The sequence below is a fragment of the Cannabis sativa genome, chromosome 1 (genome assembly GCF_029168945.1).
Source record: "Cannabis sativa cultivar Pink pepper isolate KNU-18-1 chromosome 1, ASM2916894v1, whole genome shotgun sequence".
Classification (NCBI taxonomy): Eukaryota; Viridiplantae; Streptophyta; class Magnoliopsida; order Rosales; family Cannabaceae; genus Cannabis; species Cannabis sativa.
Window position 1 is genome coordinate 31,430,786 of NC_083601.1, and position 10,515 is coordinate 31,441,300.

General features: G+C 27.2%; 1 protein-coding gene across 1 annotated transcript; it reads left to right on the forward strand.

Moving 5' to 3' along the window:
- The first annotated feature begins 5,408 nt into the window (after nt 1–5,408).
- On the forward strand, nt 5,409–6,478 carry LOC115706591 (uncharacterized). Its single transcript, XM_030634288.2, has one exon. It carries the CDS (start codon nt 5,526–5,528, stop codon nt 6,036–6,038), a length of 513 nt encoding a protein of 170 aa, XP_030490148.1. The 5' UTR covers nt 5,409–5,525; the 3' UTR covers nt 6,039–6,478.
- Nucleotides 6,479–10,515: the final 4,037 nt, after the last annotated feature.

Consider the following 10,515-nt stretch of genomic DNA (forward strand, 5'->3'; position numbering starts at 1 on the left):
GTTCATGGTGTTGCTCGTAGCTCTTATTTATGCCCAGCTTGCAGTTTCAATATTGATAATATCCGTGCTGGATTTTTATCTATTATAATGGTTGATTCTATTTATTCCATAATTAAAGTTTCCATTCTTTTTAATAAATTTTTTTTATTAAAATGTTTTTATATTAATAATGAGGTATCATACGTTTTTTTTTTATTAAGTTATTTTTGGCAACGGTGATACATGAAAATGTAATCATATTACGAAAATTACAAACATTTAAGGCTAGCTCAAGTGGTCATAGGAGGGTGCGTGTGTGTTGGAGGTCTTGGATTCGAGTCTCAGGTTATGCATTGTAATATATAAACGCTTAATTCAAAAAAATATTAAGAAAATTACAAAATTTATAAGATCTCAAGCTAAATATAAAATAAAGTAAAATAGAAAATATATAAACTAATGTTCAAATATTATTCTTTACTATATATAAACTATAAAGGATAAATTACGGGCCAACTAATATTATATATAGAGTGCCATGCTATAGATAATTAAAAGCACTTTATTTAATAATAATTACCATACCTAAATTACATTGAGTGTAGTCTTTGGCACAATTGTACAATCGAAAATCTACCGAATTTAAAAGTGTAGTGTATAGTGGGACATTACTATAGTCTATATAAACGTACGTACTGAAATCTTCAGTGCCTTTAGTCAGACAACTATATGTATTTAATGTATATATATAAAGTCTGCAAAAGTTGTATACCAGATAATTTATTTTTATATAATATATGTATATCTTTCAGAAAAAAATAATAATATAAATATATATCCTTTGTGATGGCATGCAGTTAATGTAGAAACATGCATGATTTGGGAAAATGCTAATAATTTTATGCATATCTTTAAATTAGATTATATTTTTAATTATGTGATCTTAATTATTAGATGAACCTGGAAGGTAGATCTCCAAATTATGCAAAAACAGGATCCATAAATTTATTGGATTAAAAATTTATAATTCAGATAGGTAAAAATACAGAAAAGCTTAAAGTCAATTGAAATAAATATTAATATAATTCTGAACTATATAGCTAGCTGTTGTATGTAAATGTATATATATAATTACCTACAATGCAAGGAATTTATTCACATGTTTTAATTTTATATACAAGTACTACTGTACCCGTCATTATCATGGCAAGCTAGCTACATCTCAACAATATTTATATATATATTTTATTTTTTTCTATTATGAACAGTAAAATGAAAAAGAAAATCATCATCAGTATAAATATTTATATATGTATATATATAGTACAATATCTATTTACTGAACAAGAGAGCAAAACATTTATTAGTAAGGTCCGCAACATTCTTACAGTGGTATTTATTGCGTTTTATCTATAGTGGTTTTTTAAACGTTAATATAATATTCTTAAGCGATAATTTTTTAATTTCCACTAATTACAATTCACTCTATAAATATATCGTAAAAAAAGTAAAATAATAATTAAAATAAAAAGAATGTATCACATACATAATCAATCTGGTCTCCTCCAACTTTTGCTCCGCACTTTGTTGACTTGGTTTGTTTTGGCATTAAAAAGAAAAAAAAAAATTAACATGTATTACATATATATATATTAAAAAAATAAAAGAATAAATTCTTCTTACAAGGGCTTGTGGTGATGGGATTATTATTTTCTTTCTTTTCTTTTCTACCTTTGGATCTGGATTTCTTGTTCTCATTAGTACATTTATCATGAAAGGCAGAGAATATTAAAAGGAAATTAAAGTAAGAGAAGGAAAAAAAAACTGTAATTCTTAAGCAACCAATGACACAAAGAATAAAGTAAACAATGGGTTATTTAGAATTATGGAGTTAAGATCTGGAATGTTGTTGTCTGCTAGTTCTAACACACACCAAAAATAAAAATAAAAATCTTAGCATAATATAATTAGGATCACTTATAAGGGAGCAAGCCTTCATATAAGATTATAATTATTATTATTATTAATAATTCACTTTGGAGTTTGCACTATATATATACTATATTATACACAATTAATTATATATTTTATATTATTATTTCAATTTGAAATTACTGCAATATAAAAATAATTGTAATAACCGATTAATTTTAGTTTTCGGTAAAGCGCACAGGAAGATAAAAATTTCAGCAAGGTTAGAAATGATTATTTATACTTTTGAAACATTCATATTTATAACTTTGATACATATTAATTAGTAAAATATGCATGCGTTTCGGTAATTTACAAATTCGAGGAGTAATAAAATGAGATTAATTATAGATTTGGGGAATAATAAGATTGAATTTAGTAAACTAAAAAATTTTTATATGTGCTAACTTCTCATTAATTAACATAACCTTATAGGCTTATATCTATATTTTATTTTTAATTTTACCATTAGTATTTTTCTAAACACAGTTTGTAAAAATTTGGTCAATAAAAATATTATATATCTTACTATTTGGTGTCAATAAAAAATTGAAATGTGCTATTAAATTTTATATATATATAGAAAGTTGTGAATAAGAAATATTTATTACTTTGTCATTATTAAATAGAAAAAAAGAAATATTGTCCCAAGATTTTTTTTGTAGTGTCATCACTGACTAAATAATAGTGCATATAATTATTTCAAGCATTTAATAATAACTTAATAAAAAATTCAATTAGACTGTGGTCTATAAATGTAATGTTTTTTACTCAGATTATTATTACAGAACATGATTAACAGTGATCGAATTGATAAAATAATTTATATTACATTTTTAACAGTCCGGTGGCCTGAGATTCACAATATATATAAAAAAAATTATATATATATTGTCACACAGCACTAACTTATATATAGTGATAGCTAGTTTGGCCGCCAATTTGAATCTCAGTTTGAAATTTGAAAATTTATCTATAAATATAATAATAATTTATAATTATGTAGAATTGAGTGTTGGAAATGATCACCAAATATAGCCACATTTATATAAAAAAAGAAATAATAAATATTATGTATGTGTACAATATTTATGTAGAGCTAAACCCAAGGGCACATGGATGATGAAAAGAATATTATTAAGACTTAGATTTCACTACTACTACTACTACTACTATTACTTTACTTTCTTTCTTTCTTTTTGTATAAGGCTAATCATTAACGGTGAAAACCAAGCAAAAAGAGAGAAGAGAATTAAATTAAATTAATTTCAATAAATAAATAAAGAAAAGAAGCTAATAAGAGTGTTTAAGAGCAGACAGTTCACGTGGAAAGATTCATTTGTGATAATTGGTTTGGTATATTTGGTAAAAACCCATTCCTACCAATCTTCCTATTTCTTCTTTTTTATTATATGTACATATATATTTGTATATATATAAATAGAGATCTGGTAGATGAGCATATTCAAGGCTCCAACAAGGTATCCTATGCAACCTCAGTTTCACTAATCTTCTCATTTTAGATAGAGACCGCAAAAAGATATGTCTATTTGTGGACTCTCATTCTATCCCACTCGCACCTGGAGAGAGTGATTCTCACGCTCCGGCGAAGAGAACAGACTAACATGTTAAAAGAATATACATATATAGTACTGTTGTCATCTGTGACAATTCACTTGAAAAGGAATACATATATATATTCAGTTGAAAAAGTAAGCACATGAGTTGTTCGGTGGAAAATTAAGCCAATTAATTCTACTTATAAATATTTTCATAAATGATTTTGAAAAATATAATCAGAAGAAGTAATAAAGGTTAGAAATGATTCATATGTTTCACCACCTTCTAAATATTTTTGAAATGTTAATGATGTCTATATTGGTTAGATTTTTTAGTAGAAAAACCCCAACCCAACTACTACACTCAAATGCCAAATAAATATGTTAATTAAATATCATTTAATAATTTGAATTTGAGAATTGAGATCACAATGATCGAACAACTTTCTTCGGTTTTTAATGATTTTTATTTTTGAAAAGAACATAGAATTGTATAAAATTTAGTTGACAAAATAAAATAAAGAATTGCATAAATTTTAGAAAAAGTGACAGTACTGTATTTAATTTGGGTAAAAATAAAAATAGGGGTATATAATAAAACATTCAAAATAACAATTTTAATTAAGAAAAAAAAAGGTGTAGAATGAAACAAAAAAAAACACAATGAAAGCATTGTTCAGGTCATGAATAATGTGGTCTCAGATTCACTCCTGTTGGAGCGCGCGTGAGCTAAAAAAACGGTGGCTCTACAGTTACCAATTTTTGCATCTAACGTACAATTTACGTTACTCATCCCAATCCATATAAAGTAAACCAACGGCCTCAGATTCTTCCCTTTTTATTTTATTTGCTATTCCAGTTTTATCCTCTATTTCACCCCCAAGTACTCCAAACGATTTGCTTTACGACACGCAGTCTAAACAGGGGTATTTTTGTCATTTTATCGAACTAACTCTAGGCTTACTCGGTTAGAAAGTTCCTCAATCTTGACACGTGGTCTTGTCTAATTTGTCCGCTTGTGAGAGCTCTGCCAAGTTACCCACCATAGCCCAAAAGTAGATGCTTTTTTATTTCTTGTAAAAAATCAATTTTAATTAGGAAACAAAGTAATAAATCTATTTTAGTTATGAAATTTATTGAGTCCCGTCTCTTTTACCTAATTACTGAAAATCTATAAATGTTATTAAATTAATTAATTAATTAAGGGAAAGGGAGTATTTGGAAGTATGGCTCAACCATAATAACATCAATAAATCGGGTAATAATGTTAAACAGCTCAATGCAACTAATTACTAACTATATACGAAGCTTTGAGGTGTAACCCATAAAATCTGACAAGATTTTTTAAACTCAAATTGGAAAGACACTTGAATTGTAATAAATAAGGTACCCATATTTCATTCGGTATAATAATTAATATATTTCTATTTAGAAATTAATTTTATTAAAAAATAGTTAGAGCAAACAGACCAACGTTTTCTCTAATAATAATAATACTGACCCCCACAAAAAACCCCAGCTAGCTGACAAGCTGCTTTCTATGTTTAAATGGGCTTTTATTACGAGATTTATAGATACATATAAATTAAATAAATAAATAAAAAGCTACCTTCTAAAATCTACTCAGACAGTTAAGAAATAGAAAGTTTTTCTTGTTTGTGTAAATAAATATTTATTTATTTATTTTTTTTAAAGGAAAGTCATTTTCGTAAGATGAAGGTTAGAATAAAGAACCCATCAACGACCTTTCTGACTCTTCTCTCTCTCTTATTACCTTCCAACGCACGCCTTCCAACTCTCTTTCACTCTCTCATTTGTAACCTTTTTCTCATTTTATTACATACCCAAAATTAAATTATAAAATTTTATTTATTTATTTATTATATATATAGCTATACATATATTTTTTTTTATCTACCTATCTATATATTCCACAAACCCATTTAATTAATTTTACACAAGCTCAATATCTATTCATCTTCATCTTCTTCCTCTCCTCCTCTTTTCTCCGTAACCATGTCAAGTACCGATCTAGAATTACGCCAAGGCTTATCGTCTTCATCGAAGATCAACCTTTCTCCTATCCCAATTCAGACACCGGAACCATCCGAACCGCCTCTACTCGGAAGAATCATCCAAATTCAAAGACTAAACGACGGCCAAGACGATGAAAACAATAACAAGAATAAGATCAATAACAAGATAAACGACAACAATAACAGTAGTACTGATCATCAGAAAGAGATCAAAGAAAACGATAACGATAAAGAAAAAGAAAACGACGATCTTTGCGTCACACCTACATCAGAAAGGTACAAAATCCCGAAGATCGTATCGTGCCCGCCGGCACCGAGAAAACCGGCGAGACGAGTCCCGTCATGCAAGAGAAAATTGACGGAGCTACAATTCTTCGATGTGAAGAATCGTGAAGATGTGGATGAGTTTCTCAGATCGATCTCAACGAATAATAGTAATGGTTCGCCTTCTTCTACGGCGGCGGCGGCCAAAAGATGCTGTCCATGTAAATGAATCTTAATTTTTTTTAACGCTTTTTCTTTCATCTAAGTATTCACACGGATTTTTTTTCTTTTTTAATTTTAAATTTTTGGGGTAATTTGATATATATATTATGTTTTTCTCTTTTTTTTGGGGTATAATACACTGAATTTCGTTCATTCACCCACCATTACCAAAAAAAAAAAAAAAAGTATACATACATGTCTTATGTGTGTTGCTTCTCTCTCTCTCTCTTCTTTTCTCCTCAGACTCAGAATATGTAAAAGTGAATGTATATATATTCTGGTCAGAAATTAAATATATTGGAGATCGATCTTCTTTCTTTCTTTTCTTACATATATATATATGTATATGTGTATGCAGTAAAACATAATTCAGATAAATTTGGATCGATCTGATCAAATTATGTATTTATGAATAAATAAGGTGTAATTCAGCTGTTTCTTTAATTATTTTCTTCTTAAATGTACATATATGTATTGAAATCAATGGTATAGATGATTAAACATGAATATATATTATATATACACACATTTGTATTTTGATCTATCTGGGATTCATAATTCATGTATACACATATATATATCTATAGAACAGTAGAAGCTAGCCATTTTGTTTTTGTACATGTATCAAACCCAGGAGAGAGAGTATATTAATTATAGTTGTTAAATTTTGAATTATAAGGATTGATAATAATAATTAGGATTTTTATTTTAGGGGCGGTACTATAGGTGTTGTTGGGTTGGTAGATGGGGTTTGGTAATTTCTTGTTTGATCAATAATAATAATAATAATAATTATGATAATTAGTTTGAATTGGGAAATTAAAGATTGGTTTTTTCACAACTCAATGATCGTGAGGTGAGGTAGTTTAGAATTAGATTAATTGGTGATCAGGGTAGGGTGTGGTGGTTAATTATTTTATATATATAAAAAGAATTGTAATTATATTACTTTTTTTTTTTATGGTTGTTGGTTAAATTAGATCGATGGTTGATCTGTCTAGTATTTTTGACATTTCTCACGTTTGAGTGATCGACACGGCTTGGCCATGGATAATCTTGAATCTCTGTTTAGAAAGAGAAAGGGAGAGAGAGAGGGTTAATTTGTACTCTTTGATGATCCCAAAATTGATGCAATGTGGTATGTCATAAAAACCACCTCAATTCAATGTGATAGCGTTTTGTCTATTTTGACATTAGATCTATATAAATATACAATTAATCAAAAAAATAAAATATTAGAAGAGTTGTCTATTTTGACAACTTTATTTTGTCTGTTTCTTACCCTTTTTTTTTTCTTAAATTAATAAACCTACGTTAACGATAAATTTTTAAATATTTTTTTAAAAAAAAAAAAAATTGTGGTACTAATTAAGCTTTATATAATATGGCCATCTGTTGTGTTGAGAAATGATCAGATCAGCTGGCAAAGGTTTTAATTAAATGTACATTTATTTGGAACTCTTTTTATCTTGCATTTATAAAATTGCATGCTGGGCCGTCTCTAGGCCGTCCCTAGCTTATATGGGATTTGAGGTGAAATTCAAAAAAATAAACATTTTATTTGAGAGATAAAATAAAATTCAAAAAAAATAAATAAATAAACAGTTTTTTAGCAAAATTATTTTAGGAATCGATCATGGATTAATCTTGTTTTTAAACAAAAAAAAAAAAAAGAAAAAAATTTACACAATATACTTAAAATAAATTTTCTTTTACATTTTTATGATTTTTTTTTTTATATTTTTACAAATTTTTTTTATTTATATTTTTTATTTTAAGAATCTTATTGACTAATATTCATTGTTGTTTTCATGTTCTAGCAACGTGTAAACAAAAATTTTCTTTTAAAATAATGGTCTGTAAAAAAATTCATAAAAACGTAAATTTTAGTTGTTTTTGGGTATTTTGAAAATAATTCCAGGCCTCATGGAGTGAGGGCCAGGGGTTCGGGTAACGGCTCCAGCCGCCCTATCCTAAGGACAACCCTCGATAACTTTACATTCGGCTCACATCTCTCCCTAGGAAAATTTTATTTACACCTCAAAAATTTATAAAAGCACCCGATTTAATAATTTTTACTTTATACAAAAATTAAAATATTAGTTTATACTAGTTTTTTTTTTTTTTTAAAAAAAAAAAAAAATCATCCTTCCTATATTCTTCAAAAATTTACATATGAATAAAAAAAATATGTTAAATATTAAGTCAAAAAAATTATATGAAATTTTATTAATAAAAAATTAAAAATAGGTATACAAAACTTTTAAAAAATATGAAAATAAAAATGAAATAACTATCAAATTTGATACAAAATAATGTAAAAAAAATAAACTAAAAATACCGGGCTTACGGGTCGTGTGAACTCTATTTTTTAAAAATATTGGCATGACACGATACGACTCAAATTTACCTGTGGCACGGCACGACACGACTCGTACTTTAAAAAACACGATAAAATATGAGTCGTGCTAGCACGACATACACATATTTACACAACTACCTCTAACGAAACACTACCTTAGTGAGGAAGACTTAAGTTTGTATTGAACTACCAAACTCTATTGTTTTTCAATAATTTTTATGGAGTAATCAAATATTTTTTTTTATATTATTTAATTACTCGTAGTGTTCTAAATTGTATACAATATTGTATCATGGTTGTAATGTCCCCGCTTCAAGTTTCTATTGGACCTTCCTCTCATTGAATTATGACTCTTATACATGGGTACGTCACTCTGGCTGCTTCTTGGACTAAAGACCGACCCTACAGACCAACACGAGTATTTTCAGCGTGCTTTGTCCTCACTCGCATGCTCCCTCAGAAAACTTTCCAGGAGGTCACCCATCCCTAAATTATCCTAGGTCAAGCACGCTTAACTGTGGAGCTATTTCGTAAGGGGCTACCGGAAAACAAGATGCACCTTGTTGATATAAGCACTATCAATCAATCCATGTATGCTCTCTTCAACTGTGTAGTCACATACCTATACCAGCTCAGAATTATATCACAGTTAACCTTCCTTATAGGTGATGTAAGATTGCACAGCTTACCCGATATTTCCCCTTACACATCACGAGACTACTGACTATCACAATGGTACTTTATAAAATTTCTTACATATTAATTTAGATAATATAATTTTAGATTATGTATTTTACAAAAGTTACCGATTTGATCTTTTATTTTGTTAAATGATAATTTCAACCTTGAGTTTTTCAAAATGGACAAAATTAATAGACCTTGAATTCAATTTTCGACAATTTATTTTTTTAATATAACTAACATAAAGTTAACATTCTGCCCAGAATAATGCAAAAAATATAACTAGTCTAATAATTACACCTCGAGGTTATATTATTTTATTAAGTTTTAATTTAACAAAACATTAAACTTATGGTCTATTTTATAAAATATAGGCTATGAAAATATATGGTCCAATTTTTTTTTAAATCTTTTGTTTTGGTAAAAAGTTAAGTCTACAAGTAAAAATAGAAAAAGAAAAGTATTGTTACATTGTGAAATCTTTTGGATTCAATAATTTGAAAATATAAAAAATATTAAATTGTTAATTTTTTATAGCTTAAAACTTAAGTATCTTGATGTGGATCTTCATCTTTTAAGTTTTTAAAAACATAAAATTATTTTCAAATCTCAAATCAATCAAGCTTTTAAATATTTAGCACACGATTTTTTTTTAAAGGTACAGCATAATTGTAAGTTTAGATGGGGTGTGGATAAAACAATCCAATTCAATGGCAATCGATGGATCCATTTACAATCAACCACCAAACATTAAATATTCAATTATGATCGGATTAGATTGTATGTTATTTTTGAATATCTAATTGAATCAAATCAGAATTGGATTAGGTGTCCCAAATCTAATACAATATTTAATCGAACTAATTAATATTTTTATTTAATTTAAATGAGTAATTAAATTTTATATTATTATACCTAACATATATGTATATATGAAAATTAATATTAATTTTTTTTTAACTGAATTTATCCAATCTAATCCAATAAATATTTGATCAAAAAATATTAGATGGATTTAATCCGTTCAAAAAAAAAAAAAAATACTATGTCTAAAATATTAGATAAACTAAAATTAAACCATAATATACATGAAATATATTCAATTGATAGAACTAATCCAATCTAACATCCAATAAATGTTGGATCGATTGGATGACTGCTGAAATTAATTGGATTGGATCAGATTATAAAATTCAACATCCAATATATAATTAGATGATATCTGAATAAACCTATGTGGTCCAATAAACCTCCTTAAGCATGTGTACATATTTATGAGTAAGATTCCTTGGATTTAACCAAATAACACAATTCAATTAATATAAATCTAACTAAGTATTCACATAATTACCAACCAAATACATTAACGAATTAAATAATGCAACTTAATCAATATTAATCTAGCCAAATATTCCCTTACATACTCAACCAAAATAACATT